General features: G+C 46.5%; 1 protein-coding gene across 6 annotated transcripts in view; it reads right to left on the bottom strand.

Annotated features, from left to right (window-relative positions):
- Window positions 1-24,182, bottom strand: part of CHKA (choline kinase alpha) — a 72,058-nt gene that overhangs the window by 8,480 nt on the left and 39,396 nt on the right. For 2 of the 6 annotated variants that reach the window (XR_013403479.1, XM_015113516.3), the window contains exons 3-10: window positions 23,045-23,098; window positions 12,779-12,892; window positions 8,449-8,582; window positions 7,937-8,041; window positions 6,586-6,644; window positions 4,143-4,230; window positions 3,502-3,610; window positions 2,251-2,357 (exon numbers count right to left, since the gene is read on the bottom strand). Coding sequence is in view for 4 of the 6 variants with exons in the window: in XM_015113516.3 (XP_014969002.1) it covers window positions 2,251-2,357; window positions 3,502-3,610; window positions 4,143-4,230; window positions 6,586-6,644; window positions 7,937-8,041; window positions 8,449-8,582; window positions 12,779-12,892; window positions 23,045-23,098 (770 nt within the window). In the remaining 2 variants the exon portion in view is untranslated. Of the gene's footprint in view, window positions 1-2,226; window positions 2,358-3,501; window positions 3,611-4,142; window positions 4,231-6,585; window positions 6,645-7,936; window positions 8,042-8,448; window positions 8,583-12,778; window positions 12,893-23,044; window positions 23,099-24,131; window positions 24,162-24,182 lie in introns of all 6 variants that reach the window. The other 4 variants (XM_028833151.2, XR_013403480.1, XM_015113517.3 and 1 more) reach the window with 4 other exon arrangements.

Genomic DNA, 24,182 nt, shown 5'->3' with positions numbered 1-24,182 from the left:
TGGCACATGTCAATGCCACTTGGCCATAATATATTCACAGGGTGAATATATTCACATTCACAGGGTGCAGGTGAAGGCCTGGGTGGCTATGCTGGCAGAAAATAAAGCAAGCCTGCTACAAGGGAGGGTGCACAGCATCAGCAACCAAGAGGCAGCCCTTTGCTGGACGCGGGATGAAGCTCTCACTCCTTGAGCAAGAGACTTCTAAATCCCATCCTTGTCCCATCCCCTCCTGTCACACAGAAGTGAAAAGAGCAGATGAGAGAGTGTGAGCCACGTCACCATCTCTAGGCCATACCAAGCCTCCAAGTCACTGCGAATCCAAGTTTCTCCTCAAACGATACCCTGAGGGTTCATCTACATGAAGATAAAGCTCAAATTTAGGAGTGCCTGCTCTAGTATCCTCCAACCCTACTCTCTGTTCATCCTGTGGTCCTCAGCCCACTAGAGTCCCTTGTGCTACCCTTTCTGTCTGGGTTCTCCTTCATCTACCTTTTTCTATTTCCACCAGTTCAAGAAACAGAAAGAGATAATGTACGCTGTGGTGGGGCGCGGCAGGTAGGCAGATGTGACATCACACTTAGTGTGGGGGGTGAGCACTCTGGAGGCCATGAGGAGATGACTGTGGTAAGTGCAGTGGAAAGATGAGGTGGGCCACAGTGACTTCAACAGCAATTTTACCAAATAACGTCACAGGAGACCCCAAATAATAGGAACAACCCACAGGCCTCTTGACTAAAGAGATGGACAAATAGTGGTCTAGACCTTTGCAGAATCTGCAAGTTTCAGGACCCTGCTTTGAAAACTTGAAAAAACAGTAAAAAGCAAGACTTAAAACTGATAAACATGAGTTTAGTCATTTTCTAGGAGAAACTGAAGAGTCAAACACAGCAAACGGTGCCCACCACTCCACAAGCATCAGTGACAAGTTTGCACGGCCAGGTGCAGTGGCCCACGTCTGTAATCCTAGCACTTTGGGAGGCCGAGGCAGGAGAACCACTTGAGCCCAGGAGTTCATGACCAGCCTGGGCAACAGAGCAAGACCCCGTCTCTACAAAAAAAATACAAAAATTAGGCAGGCATGGTGGCACGTGCCTGTAGTCCCAGTTACTTGGGAGGCTGAGGCAAGAGGCTCGCTAAGAGTTAGAGGCTGCAGTGAGCCATGATCGCATTGCTGCACTCCAATCTGGGTGACAGAGCAACATCCCATCTCAAAAAAGAAGAAAAAAAATTCTGTAGGCCCTGGGTGGCAGCAACCCTGTATGGCTGGGTTGTTGTGTCTGGATGACAGTTCAGAATGTCACAAAGTGTCCTGACCCTTCTTGGACACGGGACCTCTTCTTGTGATATGGTTTGTCTCTGTCTCCCCACCCAAATCTCATCTTTAATTGTAATCCCCATGTGTGGAGGGAGGGACTGGTAGGAGGTAACCGGATCATGGGGGTGGTTTCCCCCATGCTGTCCTCCCAATAGTGAGGGGGTTCTCATGAGATCTGATGGTTTTAAAAGTGTTTGGTAGTTCAACCTTCTTCTCTGTCTCTCTGCCCCTCTCTCTCCTGGTGCCATGTAAGAAGTGCCTTGCTTCCCCTTTGCCTTCTGCTATGATTGTAAGTTTCCTGAGGCCTTCCTGGCCATGCAGAACTGTGAGTTAATTAAACCTCCTTTCTTTATAAATTACCCAGTCTCAGGTAGTATCTTTGTAGCCATGTGAGAACAGACTAATATACTCTGCCTGCTGTATGCTCAGATCTGAAAGTTCTGCATAGTCTCAGCCACAATGGAGAAGTAGCAAATTCTATTTTTGACAAAGGGCAAGTCCTAAAGATGTACGATTAAAAAGAAGCTCCTAGGTCGGGCGCGGTGGCTCACACCTGTAATCCCAGCATGGGAGGCTGAGGTGGGTGGATCACCAGAGGTCAGGAGTCCAAGACCAGCCTGGCCAACATGGCAAAAACCCCATCTCTACTAAAAAATACAAAAATTAGCTGGACATGGTGGCAGGCCCCTGTACTCCCAGCTACTTGGGAGGCTGAGACAGGAGAACTGCTTGAACCTGGGAGGCCGAGGTTGCAGGAGCCAAAATTGCGCCACTGCACTCCAGCCTACGTGACAGAGCAAGACTCTGTCTCAAAAACAAAAACAAAAACAAAAAAAGAAGCTCTAAAATACTCATAATTGCAAGGAAGCATCCCAAATATAGTCTATAAAGAGGAACGCTATCTTTACAAATCAAAAAAGGAAAAACGTTACCTATTGACTTCAAGCAACATTTCTTCTTCTATAATGGATTTTTCTTCAGTACTGAGGTTTTCAAAGTCATTTTGGAATGCAGGCAAGTAACTGGAAATAAAATGGAGCTTAAAAAAAAGTAATTGTGTTAGGATCAATGATGGTTAAAACAGACTGTCAATAGCTGTCACGAAGCATATGCATCTACTGTGACATACTGGGAGACACACACTCAACATGATGTTCAGCATCTCCGACATCCTGGGCTGGCACCAGTGAGCCAACCTTTGCTAGGTTTTCAGCTGCTCTCTCTCCCCAGGATTTCTAGTGGAGATACAGTGTCTAGGCTCTTCAGCATACTTTTCCCATTTAGAGTAGCACTTAAAACTGGAGACCATTATTTTGGAGGCAGGCTTGGTGCACCCTCCCAGTCCTACTCAACTTCAGCACCGCTACCAAGGCTTCAGTGCTGGGCTGAGGAATGGGAGAGAAAGATCCCAGGAGGAAACTCCCATGAGAACTATTCTCCACACAATTACCAGCCTCCTCCCACCATTCAGGACAGGAAAGGGAACTGTTAACACCAAAGACATTTCCTTCCATTACTAAACCCTGGTGCCCGAAAGATTACTTCTCTCTCCACAGTGTGAAATGAATAGAAAAAGGTCAGTGATCGCCAAAAAGATGGCCAGAAAGCGGAATCAAGGCTGGGTTTTTCAGAAAACACTAGAAGGAACTACAAAGGATGCTAAAGCTCTTCTCTGAATGTAAGTATCTCTGACACAGAGATTTTTAATAAGCTGGACTAAAAGGTCAAATTTGTGTCTACATTTAACAGAAACAAAATAACATTTTTTAACATAAACCAAACTTTAAAAGGTTAACTTTAAAAATGAAGATGTAGGGCAGGGGTGGTAGCTCACAACTGTAATCCCAGCAGTTTGGGAGGCTGAGGCAGGAAAATCACTTGAGCCCAGGAGTTTGAGACCAGCCTGGGCAACTTGGTGAAACTCCATCTCTACAAAAAATACAATTAGCTGAGCGTGGTGGCATGCGCCTGTGGTCCCACCTCCTTGGGAGGCTGAGGCGAGAGGATCACCTGAGCGCAGGAGGTCAAAGGTACAGGGAGCCATGATCGCACTACTGCGATCTGTACTCCAGTCTGGGAAACAGAGTGAGACCCTGTCTCAAAAAATAAAAAAGAAGATGTAATTCTAACTGGATGAAATTGATGTAATTTTCCTATCAAGTATACAAAAACTCATCTCCTACCTGTTGTTTCTTGGTGGGATACTTCCGGATGTTTGCTCTGAAAAAAGGGTACTTTTCATAGCTATAATCATACATCCACTCACAGAAGTGATTTCCAATGTCGAATCCCCTGAAATAAGAGATAAGACAGTGCACAGAATGAGGCAAACCGTATGCCTGGCGGCTCCCTGACTGCAGAAGAAAGAAAGGCTGAGTTCCGAGCATGCCACTCCTGTTGCCATCTGGACTTGCTGAGGGAGCAGGACTGTAACTGCTTTAATGACAGAGACAGCCAACAGATGGTTGTCAGCATCACAGCTGACTAAAGCTATACAGGCGCACCTGAACCACAACTCCAAAACAATGTGTCTCCTCAACCAGGATTTATGAGAAGAAAATAATCTCTGAAGCCAAAAGAAAATGCCAAAGTCTGGCTGAATGGCATGGCTGTCCCCAACTAGCGCTGTCTGCTAGGAACAAGGAGGGCCGTGCCACTTTACCACAACCATCACGGGCCACTGGACAAGAAGCCACTGATTCCAGGTGAAGCAGCTTGCAACTCAGGGTGGCGTTTTGACTTATTTTCTCTAATAACTGTTAATTAAGTATATCATAATGATAAAACAATATTGAGATGGAAACACTGGACTGTAACATATTACCTGTAATTGTAACTGCTGTATTCGAAGTCAATGAGCATCAGTTTCTGTTTTTCAGAATTCTCTTGGCCTTCCAGCAACAAGATATTACCTGCAAAAGGTTTGGATAACATGGCTTATGTTTTACAATAGAAGGTTCAAGTCCTTGAACAGCAGAGCCGAGAGAATGGATCTGATCCCTTAGGGAATCCTAGCTGAATGTGGCTTTTGGTCTGTGGACATCACCAGGGCCTAGACACAGCGTAGAAGTGCTCACGGGAGGCCTACCCCTGTGCACGGAGGCTCCTGACCCACCTGGCCATAACAACCCCTGCTCATAGCCCTAGTCCCCACCGGACCCCCAGGCTCACTATGGAACAAAGCCTGGTCTCTTGCTCTGCTGTCAGAAGAGTACTTCCCAAATGTTCTGTATGGTGGCATGCAGGAGCTCAGGCTAGCCAAATACCACCCTCAGCAGCCCTGGGACTTGGTTTGCTGTCTCCAGCTGGCTGCAGCACCCCAGCTGGGAAGCTGCGGGAGTGCCCTCCAGTAAGAAAGGCAAGGAAGAGCTCCGCTGCCACATGGGATGCCCTGCTTTGTTCTTGCCTGCTTTTCCTTCCCAACGAGACCACAGGCAGCATTCCTACACCACTATTTCCTTTACTGTTGGATTCTGGGTCAGGAGTTGGTCGGCCATCAGCCTGGCTCTGCAGGCCTACATTCCTGATATCCCCACACTAGACATGACGTTCAGCATCTCCGACATCCTGGGGCTGGCACCAGTGAGCCAACCTTTGCTAGGTTTTCAGCTGCTCTCTCTCCCCAGGATTTCTAGTGGAGGTATAGTGTCTAGGTTCTTCAGCATACTTTTTCCATTTAGGGTAGCAATTACAACATAAACTGGAGACCAGAAAACGTGATTGGCTCACACTTGTAATCACAGCACTTTGGGAGGTGGAGGTGGGAGGATCACTAGAGTCCAGGAGTTTAAGACCAGCCTGGGAAACACAGAGAGACTCCATCTCCATGAATTATTAGCCAGGCGTAGTCGTGTGTGCCTGTGATCCCAACTATTCGGGAGGCTAAGGTAGAAGGATCACTTAATCCCAAGAAGCTAAGGCTACGTGGAGCCTTGATTGCGCTACTGCACACTAGGCTGGGTGACACAGTAATAGTCTCAAAAAAAAAAAAAAAAGGCAAATTGGAGGCAGACACCCAAAGTAGCAGAACAAAATTAACGTACACCTGTTACCTCTTCGATCCCTCCTACACTTTGCCATCATCAACGCAGCTGATCTCCTCCAGTCCCCTCTCTCTAGTGATGTCTGTGCCATTTATCACCCCCTCACCACCAGAAGGGCAAGGATAATACACAAAGCTGTAGCTGTAATGTCTATACTCTCCTTGACTTGAGTTAGCCAGCTACAAGCAGCTAATTAGTAAAAGGTAATTTGGCTCAAATGAATGGCTTATGGATGACGGGTCTTCATGAGAGATCGTTTTCAGGATTAAAAGCAAACTGCTGAGCCTGGCAAAGAAGGGCTCAAGGTGTGACCTGAACTACTGTGACTGGGGGAGGCAAGGTCAAGGCAGAGCAAGGCCATGTCAGTAGCACCAGTGGGAGCTGCATAGTGGGGGGCCTCTGATGAGACTATTCAATGTGCAATTGCGTGGGATGAAATTTTGTTACAGTAAGGAACATATCACTGTCATGTTTTCAAAGCAGAGAAGCCCAAAGTAATTAATAGCACAGTGCACTGATACTAGGAGAGAAGGTGTTAGGATTACACGTGTTGCAATAAGCAACACTACGCTATGTGATGCAGAAGGGAAGGGCCCAGGACTGAATGGGGTAGGCAGTGGATCTTGTTCTTTTATTGCTTTTTCAGGTTAAAAAAAATCATATATGTTTACTATAAGGAGTTAAACACTGAAAAAGTAACATGTGACTTAGAAAGTTTAAGTTCTGTATCCCAATTCCCAAGTTTAGTGAATATTCTTTCGGATTTCTTCCATGTAATACATATACATATATGTATTATATATATATAGTGTATATATATATATACTATATATATAGTATAGCCTTGAAATCTCAGGCTCAAGCCATCCTCCGGCCTCAGCTTACCAAGTAGCTGGGACTACAGGTGCACATCACTATGCCTGGCTAATTTTTTAATTTTTTGTAGAGATGGGGTCTTGCTATGCTGCCTAGGCTGGTCTAGAACTCTTGGGCTCAAGCAATCCTCCCACCTTGGCCTCCCAAAGTGCTGGGATTACAGACATGAGACACTGTGCCTGGCCTTATATGCTAAAAAAGTAATACAAAACCTCACTGTCTGGTTGTATCATAATTTAATATACCTAATATACTCTTGATGCTACCTGGCATTTTTTAGACACACTGCCAGTAATTTTCTAAGTATACACACAAACCTCATCTGTAACAGAACATAGCAATTCTTACCTTCTTGACAGTCATTATGACAAAATACAACTGGAGATGGAGTAGATTCAAGCAATGATCTGAAAAGAAAGGTTTCACTGTTACCTATCAAGCTTTTCAGTCAGCTGCACACCGTCTTGCCTTCTCCACATGGCCAGCACCAAATTCGTGCTCCAAAGCAACACACAGTTTGGGAGTAGTATCTGTGATCTGAATTCTGACAACTGTGTCAGAATTCCACAACAGCTCCACAGCAACAACTCCACAGCAGCTCCCGCCTGAAACCCCCACAGGCCCTCTGCACTCAGCTCTTCCCCCGGAGGACCCTCTGCATGTGCCACTTCCTCCTGGAGCCCCTTTCTCTGCTGGTCTCAGCTTGTACAGCACCCCCTTAGACGGCCCGTCTCTTACCAGTGACCCAAGCAGGTCCTCCTATGCAGACTAACGGCCTACTTTGGTCTATGCTTCTGTCACAGCACTTATCACAATTTGACATTATTTTATTTGTTTACTTGTTTTCCCTCGGCAGCGATCATCAAGCCTAGCAGAGGAGGCATATACCTGAGTAATTAAAGGTGGAAATACTTATGGCTGGGTGTGGTGGCTCACATCTGTAATCCCAGCACTTTGGGAGGCTGAGGTGGGCAGATCACGAGGTCAAGAGATCAAGACCACTCTGACCAACATGGTGAAACCCCGTCTCCACTAAGAATACAAAAATTAGCTGGGTGTGGTGGCGTGTACCTGTAGTCCCAGCTACTTGGGAGGCTGAGGCAGGAGAATCACTTGAACCCGGGAGGGGGAGGTTGCAGTGAGCCGAGATCGCACCACTGCACTCCAGCCTGGCAACAAAGCGAGACTCCGTCTTATTAAACAAACAAACAAAAAATGGTGTAAATACTTGTTAGTGTACAGATGTGAGTGGCCTGCATGCAGCATCACTCTGAGGACAAGGATGGCCTTGCTTCAGAGATCAGCAGGAAGATTCTGTTTCTCACAAAAGCCAAGGTTGAACTGTAAGGAAGAGGGATTTTTCTCACACTCCCCAGCCTGCCCTTACTCCCTTCTCCCCACCAGAGAAAATCCACCCCGCTAGACACTCTACTGCCCTGGCCATCAAGCCACTCCTTCGACATTTCCCTTCTCTATGGAACTTTCACAAACTGGCCACGTGTGGGCCTCTAGTACATAGAGTCTATAATCTCTAGTCCTCTAGAGAACCATAATTCCAGATGACAAAACTTATCTGCTTAAATTCATCCTGTAAAATCAATGTAAAATGCCAGACATAAGGCAAGCTCAATCAATGTTTACTGACAACAGTTTTAGTGACTAAGAATATTTAAAGTCAGGAAATAGAAGGAAAACTCACCTCAGGTTTTCCAGTTCCAATGGCAGATTGTAACTGAGCAATTTGTGGAGCTTTTTAATTCTGGATTCCTCAGTAAATTTAATTCTCAGAACTTCATTTAGATATCTATTAAATTTTTTTTTAAAAAAAGAACAGAACAAAGAATCACTGTCAATACACCAAGGCTTGTTGTTCTTGGGGCTTTGGTTAAACATTCAATCCCAGCGCAGTCCCAATGCCAGCGGGACCCCTCTGGCTGCCACGACTGAGGGAGAGGAGCGGCCTTGGGGGTTCGTGGCATTCTAGGAAGGTGACTTTCTGCCCCTTCACCCGTTCAATAGCATTTTTGTATAAGCCTTCTTTCTTGGTTTAGGAATTGACTTTTATATGTAAGAAAGACTTACTTATGAGACAAGTATCACCAGCTGACACTCTGCACTTCAGTGAACTAGGAAGACCTAGTTGCTCACTCTGGTACTTCTAGGAGCCACCACTGTAAAACTACATTAGGACCAAGTGATTTCACCACTTACTTTTCCATTGTGCCAAAAAGCCATTTTGGTTCCTTATTGAATGGCATTTTCATACCATGAAACGTAGCCATTTTCTCAGCGATTTCTGCAGAAATATCTGGCAAACTTAATTCTTCAGTATCTAACCGCCGGCTCTGAAATAGAAAAGGGAGTTAAAAACTGACCTTTACCAAGTAAACTAAAAAGAGTGAGATCACACTGTCTTAGGAATGAGAAGCCAGCTTTTGTAGTGCATTTAAGTCTCACCCAATGCCCCAAATTCCCTTAAGAATGGACACTGTGTCCCCACAGACAGTGACCCAGCAATTGCTATGGCACTTCAACAGTGAGGAGCCAGCCACCTCCAAGTATCTATTTCATTCTGAACCCCTTTTAACTATGAGAACTCCTTCCTTAAATTTTATTGAACTGAAACTACACTATCATCTATTCTTCTGGTCTCTAAAACCACAGCAAATGTCTATTCTCTACCCAATGCTGAAGTCCATGTCTTCAGCAGTTTATCACACAGCTCTGCTCCCAGCTCCTCCGTCAGCTAGGACATTCTACTCTGATGTGTTGCAAGTGAGATGCGGGGTCCAGAACAGGTCCTAACCAGGAGATGTGTCACAGGGATGGGGGGCCGTCTCCAGCTGCTCCCAGTGGTGGTGTCAGCACCTGGCCTGGCACAGAGAAGGTGTCCAGGGCAAAGTTGGGCAAAAAAAACAGTGTCTAGAGGACTTCCTCCTGGCCTCTGCATCCTGCACTTCCCCTAAATCAGCCTGAGGCCATGCTTGTTTGGCTGCCCTTTTACAGGAGGCCCATGGGAGCTCACAATCAACTGAAACCTCTAGAGCTTCCTCGTGTGACCTACCACCCTGCAGAAATCTAAAGAGAGGTTTCTGTGAAAATGCAAAGAAGTACAGCACAGAGGTAAGAGTGAATACTCCCAACTTAGGGAAATCCCAGTTGAAATCGTGGCTTTAATTCTCATTTCAAAGCTACATGGTCATCCAAGTTACCTCATTGTGTTCCCATTTCTATCAAATGGGAATCAGGACATGAAGTCTCTCACAGAGTTGCCAGGAGAGCGGGAGGAGAGAATGCAGGTGAGGTCTCTGGGACAGCACCCAGCCCAGGGTGCAGCTCAGCAAGTGGCAGACGTCTGCTACTGAGAGCTAAGAGCTCACTGTAAGCATTGGGCTCAACCTTCTATTCAACTCCCTCCAGAAAGCACTGTCACCCCAGCACTGTCAACAAATTACCATGCTGCGATAAGAACAGGGACTCCACTTCCAGCAGCAGGACACGCAGGACTTATTAAGGTAGCTCACTCAGCTTTCAAAACTGCCATTAATTTGGCAACAAGGAAAATCTAAAGCTAACATGCTCAGATATGAACAAATCTCAGTATTCCAAATTCCTTCCCCAGCACAGAGAGAAACAGACTACCTACCATCCCTAGTGGCCCCGCTATTCTCACATGCCCTTTGAAAGATGGCTACAGGAATCATGAAACTAAATCACCTGATCCCAAGCAGTGAAGAGTAAACCTAAGCCAGGCGTGGTGGCTCATGCCTGTAATCCCAGCACTTTGGGAGGCCAAGGCGGGAGGATTGCTTGAGCCCAGGAATTTGAGACCAGCCTGGGCAACACAGGGAGACCCCATCTCTACAAAAAAATAAACAAAATTAGTCAAACATGGTGGCACATGCCTGTAGTCCCAGCTACTCGGGAGGCTGAGGTGAGAGGATTGCTTGAGCCTGGGAGGTTGAGGCTGCAGTGAACTGAGATCAAGCTGCTTATACTTCACTATACTGGGCAACAGAGTGAGACCCTATCTTAAAAAAAAAAAAAAGCAAATCTAGAAATAACATATGGTATTAGGTTGAATCAAATGAAACTGCCATTCTTGTTGGTCAAAAACAGTTAAACACCAGCAGCATCATATGGTTCAAACCTAGTATATAATAGAATTTTAAAAAAATTTTCGGACGGGCACGGTGGCTCAAGCTTATAATCCCAGCACTTTGGGAGGCCAAGACGGGTGGATCACGAGGTCAGGAGATCGAGACCATCCTGGCCAACACGGTGAAACCCCGTCTCTACTAAAAAATACAAAAAACTAGCCGGGCGAGGTGGTGGGCGCCTGCAGTCCCAGCTACTCAGGAGGCTGAGGCAGGAGAATGGTGTAAACCCGGGAGGCAGAGCTTGCAGTGAGCCGAGATCCGGCCACTGCACTCCAGCCTGGGCGACAGAGCGAGACTCCGCCTCATAAATAAATAAATAAATAAATAAATAAATAAATAAAAGTTTCACTACGGCTGGGTGCAGTGGTTCACACCTGTAATCCTGGTGACTTAGGAGGCTGAGGCAGGAAAAGAGCTTGAAGCCAGGAATTCAAGACCAGCCTGGGTAACATAGCAAGACCCATCTCTACAAAAAAATTTTTTTAATAAGTTGGGTGTGCTGGTGTGCACCTGCACTCCCAGCTACCTGAAAGGCTAAGGCAGAAAGATCACTTGAGTCCAGGAGTTCGAGGCTGTAGTGAGCTATGATCATGCCATTGCACTCCAGCCTGGGCAAGACAGTGAGACTCCCATCTCAAAAAAAAAATTAAATATGTAATAAACAATATATACAAGAGCATAGATAGAACTTAAGAACTAGAACAAAATCGATTCCACAGATACTATAAGCTATGTGTCCTCATGCCTGCCCTTTTTGTCCCCAAGATACTTTTATTATTCTGAATTGTGTTAACACAATTCCCTTACCTTGTCCAAAAAGAGAACTTTTATTACATGTGCATACATTCTTAAACAATTTTTAAAATGTATCAAGCTTTATAGAATGGTATGATACTACTTACAGTCTCCTGCAGTTTGGTTTTATCATTCGACATTGTATTTGTAAGATTCACCTATATTGCCACTTATAACCATATGAGGTTTTATTATTTCCAAAATTCTTTCAAAAACTTATTATCTCGGCCAGGTGCAGTGGCTCACGCCTGTAATTCCAGCACTTTGGGAGGCCAAGGTGGGCGGATCACCTGAGGTCGGGAGTTCAAGACCAGCCTGGCCAACATGGAGAAACCCTGTCTCTACTAAAACATAGCCAGGTGCCAGGGAGCAAACTAAAGGTAAAAGCTGGTGCAATGAAGGCACCATCCACTCATCTAAACACATCCTCAGCACTGGCAACTAGCACAACGCTAGCACAGATGGACAGCACCACTGTCAACTAGAAGAGGATATCTCTTCTGGGGAGACAGAGCACAACTAGCCTCCCTGTTTCTGGGCTGTGGGATTAGACAAAGAAACCCCTGCCCCTGGTCCCCAGCCAGACACAGCAGAGCACCCCTCTGCCAGGCATCCTACTGCTAGGCTCCATCTGCAAAGATGTACAGGAGAGCCCTGGACATGCCCAGGCCTCTCATGGATAAGACATCTCATGCAGCAGGGCAGGAAAAGTTAGCGGCTTATGACTCTAGTCCTCAAGGAGCTTATGCTCAATTAAAATGGGGAATATCTGGTCTATCTAGGAAGGGAGTGCAGGCTGACAAAGACCAGCATTGCCAACCAAAGAAGTACTGCCAGGGCTCAGAGCCATACTTCAACACTTAGGGTTCATGAGAACCCCTGGGCATGAAGAATTGTGCAGGGCATGGAGTCTGGGGTGGGTGGGTAGAGGGACAGAAACTATGCTTTAGATATGTACATGTAACTCTAAGACATGGTATACTGGTAAATGTTACAGCAACACTAAAACTGCCTTGGGACAATAAGAAAGGGAAAATAATCATGACTGCTTAGAAATAAGACTGCAAGGTCTTGGAGCAAGGCCTTGAAATCTAAGAATTTGACCAGCATATGGGGACAGGAAGATGGGAGGTAGGGAGACTCAGTGGGAATGCACAAAACAAACCAAGGAAGGGTGATGGGAAAGAACAGGCATGGCCCCCTCACAGGGCTACAGCCAGAGACTGAGCAGGGTACAGTCAAGGCCAACGTGTTCTAGCAGCAAATTCTATAAAGCAGGGCCCCAGAAGTTGAGAGGAACAAGGTGAAAAAGGGCAAAGTCTCAGGGTACACAGCCTCAGGGGACAATGAAATGGTAAGTTTCATATATTTTTCAAATTTGGATGAATATACCTTTACAGGAAAGAAAGAGGTTCTGATATGAGTACAAAATAAATGTTGCTTTCCATGATTTCTGATACAGTTTAAGGACATAGGTGAGGTTAACAGTTCAAGAACCAGCATTGCAGGTTCTTGCAGCAATGAGACAAAGAAGCCATCTTCTGTCTGTGGCTTATGTCAACTGAGCCTTTATGAACAAATCTTACCGGGATGAACTGTTCCAGTCGGCCTTGGGGAAAGATGCCATAGAGTTTTGGCCCAAGTGACCTCTCTGCGAGAATGGCAAACATAACGCTCTCCAGAACCATGGCCTCGGCCCCCTAAAACAGATGGCAACAAGTCAGGTGTTTACTGAGTGTTTGCTCTGCGCCAGGAATCAGAGGCACTCTCACAGGAGTGTTTCATCTAGTCCTCACGAGTATTCTTTCATGTGGACACTACTGTTATCACCATCCCCATTTTAAATATGAAGAAATAGAGGTTCCAAAGTCACACATCTTGTCATTTGCAGGATTCATGCTTGCAAGCACTACGCTATATTGATAAGATTTAAAATGTGAGTTTAAGTTAGGTCACTAGTTCCAAAAATAGAAAAATATCCATCAGTGCTTTTATTGCTTCTATTTATTTCGCAACCTATATAGGAGTCTCACTCTTGGCATCTCACCAAAGGCCACAACACCATCCATTCTGGTAAGGGTTGATTTGCTTTTGGTTGAGTGCACCTAGTTAAAGCAAAGGATCCAAAGGACCTTCTGCCTACTAAATTGGGCTCATGGGTCCAACAAGCTTGAAAATTACTGATTTAGGTCCAGGGTCTATGGCTTTCTAGTCCAAAGAGCAGCCGAGCATGGAGCATCCCAGACTTCAGCTGGCATACCTGACCTTTTCCTGTTACTGAATGTTTGTCTTGCTGAAATCTCTATGATGCTGTCTGTTCTATCTTTGTCCTAATAATTAATGTGGGATCTATCATCATTTTGCCTTCAAAATCCATGCTTTGATCTCAAAGCAAATTCAGTCCTTGGTCTTTCCCCCTTAAACAGCACATTACAGCATAAGGGTTTCTATCTGTTGGAGCGAAGGAGTCATTCTTACCCAGAGGTCCACCTGAATCTCTTAAAGAGCTTTTACAGGCTAGGTGGTGGCTCACGCCTGTAATCCCAACACTTTGGGAGGCTGAGGTGGGAGGATCACTTGAGGCCAGGAGTTAAGAGACCAATCTGGGCAACACAGTGAGATGCCCCATCACCACCAAAGTCTCTTTAAAAAAAAAAAAAAAAAGAACTTTTGCAAAGAGATTCCTAGGTCCTACCCCAAGTATTAAAAGAGAGGCACCAGCAGAGCTGTTTTGAAAAACGTTTCAGATGATTCTAATTCACCCCCTGTGAAGAAATGTGCTGTAGAGGAAAATGATCCCAGAGAAACATTCTCTAAACACATTCACGTTACCAAAAACTGAGAAACCAAGAGGACAAACTTATTAGGAAATGATACAGTACTAGAGTTAGTAAGAAGAAAACAAAAAAGAAAAGCCACTTCCAAAGGATACCAGACCACATTAAAGCAAAAAGTATTTTGGTCACTTTTATATTTTGTGGGAGCAAATGGATTTGTCGGTAATCCTCCACAATTATCATCTACAACTATCATTTGTATAATCCTCACAATTATGACCTGTCATCTTGTGAGGCTCAATCTTCCTAATTTGTGGTTTTGTGTATATGACAATAGACTGACAACATCAATCTATCAAGCTAATGAATTTTAGGGTGGGATTTGATATCAGACAGGTTTTTTGTTTTTTTTTTTTTTTTTTTTTTTTTTTGAGACGGAGTCTCGCTCTGTCGCCCAGGCTGGAGTGCAGTGGCCGGATCTCAGCTCACTACAAGCTCCACCTCCCGGATTTATGCCATTCTCCTGCCTCAGCCTCCCGAGTAGCTGGGACTACAGGCGCCCGCCACCTCGCCCGGCTATTTTCTTGTATTTTTTTTAGTAGAGACGGGGTTTCACCGTGTAGCCAGGATGGTCTCGATCTCCTGACCTCATGATCCGCCCGTCTCGGCCTCCCAAAGTGCTGGGATTACAGGCTTGAGCCACCGAGCCCGGCCGGTTTTATTTCTTAAAACCTTAGAGAACGACAACAAAGATCTAGTATCCTTGTTTAGTTGTCAAAAGGTTTCCAAGCACTTTTCAGTCCTATGGTAGAGTTGTCCAGAGGTGCAGTCCCCATCTTACTCCAAGCCCAACATCACATAAACTTTCTGGGGCATTTAAGCAAGGTCTGCAAAGCCTCCTCTAAGTCTCTGCTTAGACATTGTGTTCCCCTGCTCCCCAGGGGGCAGCATGGTCCTGGTGCTCTGGAGACTATGGTCCCCACCCCCACCCTCATGCTGTGTAAAACACAAAAGTAACCAGGGGCTGGGCATAGCAGGACAAGGGGGTGCTGGACTCAGAAGTTCAGCATTTTGCACATCACGTCCACTGGGAAGGATTCTTGGAGGTGACTTTATTTACGTGTGGCATTGTCAACACATGTCACCAGCACTAGCCAGAATCCTCTCCAGAGCTGAGTCAACCCAGAAAGGACATAGAGAAGAGGGAAAGAAATGTAAGAACTTTCCAATTCTCTTTAGCACTGTCCTAAACATTGTAAACAAAAACACCCTTATTCTTATGTAATACTGCAGTTCAATATTTATTCACAGTGGGAGAAAGGGGGAGATGGTGCATGGAGAGAAGGATTTAGAGAGGAAGAAAATGAAGCTGGGCACCATGGCTCACGCCTGTAATCCCAGCACTTCGGGAGGCCGAGGCGGACAGATCACCTGAGGTCAGAAGTTTGAGATCAGCCTGGCCAACATGGTGAAACCCTATCTCTACCAAAAAAAGTACAAAAATTAGCTGGGCATGGTGGCGGGCGCCTATAATCCCAGCTACTCAAGAGGCTGAGGCAGGAGAATCGCTTGAACCTGGGAGGCAGAGGTTGCAGTGAGCCAAGATCACACCACTGTACTCCAGCCTGGGCGACAGAGCAAGACTGTCTCAAAAAAAAAAAAAAAAGAAAAAAAAGAAAGAGAACACCAAGGCACAAGCAAAAAAAAAAAAAAACACACAACAGGTTAAGGATGGCAGAGAATCCTAGAATAAGTGCACCAACTGCTGATGGTCTTCTTGTCATCACTAAGTCTCCAGGCACCTCCTGATTGCTCCTGAAAGTGAGCATGGTAAAAAGTGGGGTTGGACAGACATGGCTGGGTTCTCTCCTGCACCATGCACTGGTTTAGCCACAGCTAGTGACAGTGGAGGGAGAACTGGTCCTATTTTTTCACATATCTCAACTTGGAACAATTTACTTGGGCTTCAGAAATACTCATTAATACACTGGCCCAAAACACACTTACATGTCTACTCTGTCCTGGCACTGTGCTAAGCGCCAGGTAACCAACGAAGAACAAGACACATAAGGCCCCTGCCCACAACGGGGCTTACATGAGGGAGGGAGGGATAGAGAGAGAGAGAGAGAGAGAGAAATGGACAGTAAGCAAGTACACACAGCTATGGATGGGGCTCACTGTCATGAGGGAAACAAGGGTGACTGGTGTGGTGGAGTGGGTATTTCTAAGGAGGCCACACTGAACTGACCTGAGATCTGAGGTGTGAGAAGCCACAGCAGCCCCACAGGAGCACAGGGCCATGAGGGAGGAACAAGTGTGACGCCTTCAAGGAACTGAGAGGCCTGTCTCACTGGAACAGGGCAATTGAGGAAAAGGAAGAGAACAGCATGAATTGCTGGGTGGACTGGGGCTCACAGAAAGGACTGGGCCAAAGATACCAATTCACAAGTCCTCAACACGTTGATGATGTTTACAGCTCACAAACTGGGGTTCGATCCCCTGGGGACAGAAGAGGAACCAGCACAGGCCTTAAAATGCCCTTTCTTACTGTGACTGTCTAAATAGTAAGAAAGCTTTCTGGCCGGATGCGGTGGCTCACGCCTGTAATCCCAGCACTTTGGGAGGCCAAGGCAGGTGGATCACGAGGTCAGGAGATGGAGACCATCCTGGCTAACACAATGAAACCCCCTCTCTACTAAAAATACAAAAAATGAGTCGAGCGTGGTGGCGGGCACCTATAGTCCCAGCTACTCGGGAGGCTGAGCAGGAGAATGGTGTGAACCAAGGTGGTGGAGCTTGCAGTGAGCAAAATCACACCACTGCCCTCCAGCCTGGGCAACAGAGCGAGACTCAATCTCAAAAAAAAGAAAAGAAAGCTTTCTACAGGGCACCCTCGCATACACTCCCAAAACAAACATTATCCACAGCAATACTCCCTCTCACAACTGGGCAATGCTTATTAATATTGTCCACTCTATTTCATTTGAAAAAGCAATCAACATGCTAACATTTCATGCCCCACTAGAGGTTCACAAGCCACAACTTGAAAAACTGGTTTAAGTTCAGGCAGCAAGAAGAGGGCCCAGGCCGGAAGATGAGGTGAGGCAGGCACCACTGCCAGGAAGGAGAGTGGCATTCCCTAATAATGCTGCTAAGTGGCCATTAGATTTGGCAATATGGAACCTGTTGGTGACAAAAACAAGAACAGTTTCAGAGTGATGGGGGGATAGGTGTCAGATTGGAGCATGTGAAGAATGAGCAGAAGCAGGAGAGAGAAGTGGTTGAGAATGGAACAAGAGGTTTAAACCGACTTTATCTATGAAGTTTCCTTTATTTAAAACCCAGGAAGAAGAGTATTGATGTTATGAACCTCTTGAGAAGACATAACAGCATTTCTGTGGTATTTCAGCCAAAAACTCATAACCTCAATTGGGAGAAAACACTAGACAACCTGAAATTGAGGAGACATTTCCAAAATAACGGATCACTACTCTTCACAGGTATAAACATTAAAAATAACAAAAGAATTGTTACAGGCTGAAAAAGACTAAAGAGAAATAGCCAATGCAATGTTGAGATCTAACTCAATCTTGAGACAGAACAAAAGAAAATATGCACAGAAAACTTCTGAAATTCAATTCAGTTCATAGTTTAGTTGTTATTATAGTTATTATTATTATTATTTTTGGCAATGGAGTTTCACTCTGTCGCCAGTTGCCCAGGCTGGAGTGCAGTGGCGAGATCTCAGCTCACTGCAGCCTCCGCCTCCCAGGTTCATGCTATTCTCCTGCCTCAGCCTCCCAAGTAGCTGGGACTATAGGCATTCGCTACCAAGCCCAGCTTATTTTTGTATTTTTAGTAAAAACAGGGTTTCACCCTGTTGGCCAAGCTGGTCTCAAACTCCTGACCTCAAGTGATCAGCCCACCTTGGCCTCCCAAAGTGCTGGGATTACAGGCGTTTAGTTATTATTATTGCATCAAAGTTAATGTCCTGGTTTTGACCATTGCACTGTGGTTATGTGAGATGTTCACATTAGGGAAGCTGAGTGAGCGGTGCATGGGAAATCTCTGTACTATTTTTTTTTCTTTTTTGAGTCAGAGTCTCGCACTGTCACCCAGGCTGGAGTGCAGTGGCACGATCTCGGCTCACTGCAAGCTCTGCCTCCTGGGTTCACGCCATTCTCCTGCCTCAGCCTCCCAAGTAGTTGGGACTACAGGTGCCCACCACCACGCCCAGCTACTTTTTTTTGTATTTTTAGTAGAGACGGGGTTTCACCGTGTTAGCCAGGATGGTCTCGATCTCCTGACCTTGTGATGAACCTGCCTCGGCCTCCCAAACTGCTGGCATTATGGCGTGAGCCACTATGCCCGGCCTCTCTGTAGTATTCTTGAAATTTTTTTCTGTAAGTCTAAAATTGATATGAAATAAGAAGTTAAAAATAAGTTCATATAAAAAAGACTGAAATCAAGCAATATGACAAAATAAATGACTAATTCTGCACAGTGAGAATAAAGGTGCTTACTATACTTTCCCATGCTTTCAAACTTGTCTTCCGAAAAAGGAGACGGGGAAGTAAGAAAGCAGAGACAGGAGATACCACCTCCAGAAATCTTGTGGGAAAGGAAGCAGGGACAGGGTGGGGCCAAGAAAAGCACGAGGCAAGTGACCACTTTATTATTTCTCATGATTCTGTGGGGTGACTGGGACTCACCTGGATGGCAGAGCGGTTGAGAAGAAACAGCCAATGAAAAAGGGGAGAGGAAGGCACAAGGGGTGAAGGGACAGGTCAAGAAGTCAGGCCCAAAAGCAGACAAGTGGAGAGTTCAACACATGCAGCCCAGGGAAGGACAGCCCTTCACAGTCAGTGGAAGACACGGGTACAAATGCAGAGGGCTTACAGGCAAAGACAGGAGAGAAGCAGCAGCTGGGGAGTGAGGTGATACTGCCTGTTCAGGGCAGGAACAGGGAGGTTTGAAAAGAAAAAGGAAGGCCTGAAACAGACCTCTCAGCTCTGGAAGGCAAACCTGGAGAAACTCAGAGGCTGCCCAGCAGTGGTGAGCGCCCACCCGAGGCTTGGCCCCATAACTGTAAGATGAAGCTGGTCCTGCCAATGATGGATTTTTCCTCTAACAATGTTCAGCTGCTTGGGTGCAGCACAGAGAAGGCAAGTGGGTGGCCGGGTTTGGCAGGGGTGGGGTTTTGTGAGATGAGTCCAGCAGAAGGCCAGTGGAGAGAGTGAGTGAGAATGTGTGGAAGGCAAGGCTCATGATGGCAGAGTGTAGCTCTTCAGCCGGGCAAGGTGAACGTGGGACGGAGGACTGAAGGAAAGCCAGGAGTCAGCCGTGTCTGGACCAGAGGTCTCAGTGGTGGTCACAGAGCCATGGCTACGGGGGTGCCAAAGTGTACTGGCAGGTCAGCAGACGGGTTGTTGAAACTGGCATGTCATCATTGGCAGGACCAGCTTCATCTTACAGTTATGGGGCCAAGCCTTGGGTGGGTGCTCACCACTGCTGGGCAGCCTACTGAGTTTCTCCAGGTTTGCCTTCCACAGCCAAGAGGTCTGTTTCAGGCCTTCCTTTTTCTCTTCATGTCAGAGAGGGCACAATTTCTGGCAATTAGGTCTGGAGCACATCCGTGAGTGGATGATGGAAGAGGAATGAGAGGAAAAGGTTGTTAGTGGATGAGGAGGTCAAGATACAGAGCCCAGAGAATGACAGCAGGAACCAAAACAAACTCAGAGGCTGAGCCATGGACTGAAATCTTCACCAAGGGATGAGAGCCGTCAGGAGGAGTCAAGGGCTAGAGCCACGGGTGTGAGCCTCACAAAACTGGGTTTTCAACACAGGAGACATGGCAGGCAGGAATGAGGAAGGAGCAAGAAGGCACCAACCCCACTAGTGGCCCTGAGGTACTTGGGAAGTGACTGAGGAAACCGCCTCCTCTGGAGAAGGCTGTAGGGCAGGGAGTCTCCTGAGACAGTGAGGCTTGGAGAAGACCATTTAGTGGAGCAAATGTTCAGAAGAGCAGGGTCTGCAGACCAAAACCGGCAACTCAAAAGGGCTCAAGTAAGAAGACAAAACCAACTCCTCCACTCTGACAACCACCTGCCTACCCTTTGACCCAAATCTCTGCCGTTTCTCGGGAGGCCCTGAGGAGGGAGAAGTGGTGCTGCTACAACTGAAGGGTCCCCTGAGGTAAAGGCATCTGAACCTGATGAGAGGAATGGACAACAGTGTGTACCAGTAGGCAAGGGTAGAACGTCTGAGACGTCCACTGGCAGCAGCCGCCACCAGCCTTCAGCAATTCTTCACTGCGTCCTGCTCTGTACCCGCTGCTGTAGTTGCAGTGGGACAGCAGGAAGCAGCAAAAGCCTGTTTTGAGTTCAGCGTCTCGTGTGAGCAAAAATCATATAATACTGAAAATTTACAGCCATAGAAAGTGCAAAGGGCCCAGGGGCAGTGGCTCATGCCTGTAATACCAACACTTTGGGAGGCTGAGGTGGGCAGATCACTGGAGGTGACGGGTTTGAGACCAGCCTGGCCAACATGGCGAAACCCCGTCTCTACTAAAAATACAAAAATTAGCTGGGTGTGGTGGCACATGCCTGTAGTCCCCAGCTACTCAGAAGGCCGAGGCACAAGAATCATGCCTCACCACCTTGGAGGTGGAGGTTACAGTGAGCCAAGATGGCACCACTACACTCCAGCCTGGGCAACAGAGCAAAACTCTGTCTCAAAAAAAGAAAAGAGAGAAAGAAAGTGAGTGCAAAGGGCTGGGCGCGGTGGCTCAAACCTGTAATCTCAGCACTTTGGGAGGCCAAAGGAGGCAGGCAGATTTCTTGAGCTCAGGAGGTCAAGACCAGCCTGGGCAATATGGCAAAACCCCATCTCTAGGAGAAATACAAAAAATTAGCCAAGCGTGGGGGCATGCACCTGTAGTCCCAGCTACTCGGGAAGCTAGGCAGGAGGATCGTTTGAGCCTAGGAGAAGGCTTCACTGAGCTGCAGTTGCACCACTGCACTCTAGCCTGAATGACAAAGTGAAACCCTATCTCAAGAAAGAAAGAAAAAAAAAATGCAAAGAAGTCCCTGGTGTTGTGAGAGCATGAAATGAAAGCCCCAACCTTGTCTGGAAAGCCAGGAGGGGCCCTGTGCAAGAAGCCCCAGCCGATCCTCATTATGAGAAGAGCTAGGGGGTGGGAAACAGGTGAAGGCCTGGAGCCAGCCAACAGAAAAGGCATCTGCAAAGGCCCAGGGCAGGGAAAAAACCACAGGGTTTAGGACAACCTGGCTGGAGGGAATGAAGGGCGGGGAAAGCAGGTTGTGAGCTGAGGCTGGAAAGATCAGCAGGGGTCAGACTACTGAGGACATGGGAGGCAAAGGCCCCCTTAACCTGGCCAGAGGTGCAGAGCGAACGTGGAAGGATCTTAAGCAAGGGGTGGACACGAGCGGGTCGGCAATTCAAAAAGATGACTATGGCAACGATAAAGGGAATAGTTTGTGGGATACAAGAGAAGAAGGCAGATGTAAGGTGCAATTCAAAGGCAATATCAACATCATGGTTAGGATGCCAGGGTAAGTGACAGCAGGATCGCGGAGGTAACGCCCTGCTTTCTGGCCTGGGAACTAACTGGCTGAGCAACCAAGAAAAAGAGATCACCAGAAAGGACTAGATTTTGATTGTGCTGTGGGGGGATGTGAAGAGCCCAAGCATGCAGTGTAGGACATGGCGAGTTTGAGGGGCGTGTGAGATATCCGAGGAGAGACTGCTAGCCAATGGCATTAGTTCCAAGTCGAGGTCAGGGCTGGAGGAAAAATGCAGTGGCCCTTTGGCCTACAGATCAGGTGACTGAGGGAGAGAGGACAACATAGAAGAGGGCCTATGGTCAAACCATGGGGCACCCCAGCATGTAGACAGCCAGATCTGTACTGTGTCTCTGTGTCATGGCTACCCTCAGGAAAGGAAACATTTCAAAAGGGCGGGGGGTCATGTCAAATGCTACTGAGAAGTCAAAATAAAATGAGAACTGAAAAGTACTTTGGATTTAGCATCACGGAGGTCCTTGTGATCCAACATTTTCAGCTACCAGGATGTCCAAAGGTCTCTGTACAAAGGGCCTGGAATGGTTGACAACAGAATGTCAATCACTTCCCACCCAAGGACTTCCCAGTCACTGTCACTCCAGAGAGCACAAGTTCTAGATCTTCTAGCAGGGCCCCCAGAGCAGGACACATGCAAAACAAGCTGCTGAAACATGTGGAAAAAATATCATCACTTTCATTCCTTTTTTAGCTCAATTGTTTTAATGTCTATTTCTTGATTTTTTTTTTTTTTTTTGCATTGGGGGGACAGTGTCTTGCTCTGTCACCCAGGCTGGAGTGCAGTGGCACAATCTGGGTTTACTGCAACCTCCGCCTCCCAGGTTCAAGCAATTCTCCTGCCTCAGCCTTCCAAGTAGCTGGAATTACAGGTGCCCACCATCATGCCCAGCTAATTTTTCTGTTTTTAGTAGAGACGGGGTTTCACCTTGTTGGCCAGGCTGGTCTTGAACTCCTGACCTCATGATCCACCTGCCTCAGCCTCCCAAAATGCTGGGATTACAGGCGTGAGCCACCACACTCAGCCTATTTCTTGGCTATTTTTATATTGATTATAAAAATTTTACAGGCCGGGCGCGGTGGCCTGTAAAGGGTGGTCACCAAAACCACTGGGCCGTGGGTACGACCAAGAGGGGGTGAGAAAGGCATCACAGCAGCGGCAGCCAAGGCCTCCACATTGGGTACCACACACGAATGCTCCCCTGCTGCCATCTGCCAGCATCCCATTGCTGTTTCGATTGCCATAAAGACACCAAACTTCCACAGTCTACACTCTCAGGAGGAAAGAGGAATACCCACTGCTCACTCAGTCTCTGCAAGGTGGCTTCCAATAAATATACCAAGAGCCCCTCCTGGCAGAAAGATAGATCAGGATTTTCCAAGGGTAGATAAGAGACACTGCCAAGCCCTGGAGTAGCAAAGGGTGGCTAACACCAGTTCACATCTCAAACAGATGCAGAAAGACTCAATTACTTACGTGAAATTCATTTTCTTTCTGAGCTTGTTCGGATCCCTCTTTATTACAGGATCTCTATGAATGAGAAAAAGGAAACACTTCCAGTGAGATGGGGAACACTGAACAAACACTAACTTTGCAACCACCAGAACAGTCAGGGTTTACAAAACATCACAGGTCTTTAAGGAAGATTTCTCAGCCCACCGATGTGACGGGCAGCATCTAATGCACCAGCAGCCTCCAGCACTAGTACCAACGCCTTAGAAAGTGCTTCATTGCTTTACGAGAAAAGGGATGTGCCGGTGAGACCCGATAGCTGCACGTCTCACAGCCGCCCCATGTACCTTTCACAATTTCATTGTTAGAGGAAAGTCAATAGAGTGCACTCTTCCAATCAGGCCTTCTAAAGACAAGCGGTCAGGCTGAGTCTCTCACCAATTTAGCTACGTGGTTCTCTCAAGTCAACCTGCAAGAACAGGGAGTGTAAACATGCCTGTGGACAGCTGTGGTCAGCACAGAACTCGGACAGAGAAGAAAGTGCTGTGCAGGCAGGAAACCTGGCACAAAATCTGTGCAGACATGCCCTGCCGACTCGCCACTTTCCCGGAGTAACCCCTCTAGTTCAGTCGGTCACCAGCTCAAGCTGAACTGTTCCTCCACCATAAAGAGGACTGTGTGAATTTAATAAAGTCTCTAAAATTATTTCACATATTAATATATTAAGAAATACTTTTACATCACTTTCCTCAATGAAATTGCAAATTTATGGTAACCAGGATTCTAGCAATAACAACACACTAGATCATTAACTACCATAAACAACCCTTGGGCTACATTCTTCATGGCACAGATCATACATTTTAAGAGCAACCCCCCACCCCAAATGCTTTAAAATCCTTCGTACTATCTTTAATAAGGGAATGGGGAAAAGTCAAGTCAGAAATTTGTGTCATGACAAACTTTTATACTCAAACACTGCCTCTAAAAATGTTACTTGTTACAATTAAACTAAGTCTGCTTAAGCCAGACCCAAAAGGAATCCCATAAAGGAAACCTCTTTAAAAAAATTTAATGTAACAGATTCTTGAACATCCCATGAAAAACATACCTTTCCATTCCACAGCTTTATCAAAAATACCTGTACCAAGGGTGGAAAGTG

Source organism: Macaca mulatta, chromosome 14, assembly GCF_049350105.2.
Source record: "Macaca mulatta isolate MMU2019108-1 chromosome 14, T2T-MMU8v2.0, whole genome shotgun sequence".
NCBI classification, from domain to species: domain Eukaryota; kingdom Metazoa; phylum Chordata; class Mammalia; order Primates; family Cercopithecidae; genus Macaca; species Macaca mulatta.
Note: the sequence above shows the minus strand (reverse complement) of the source record. Positions and strands in the feature narration are given on the sequence as shown.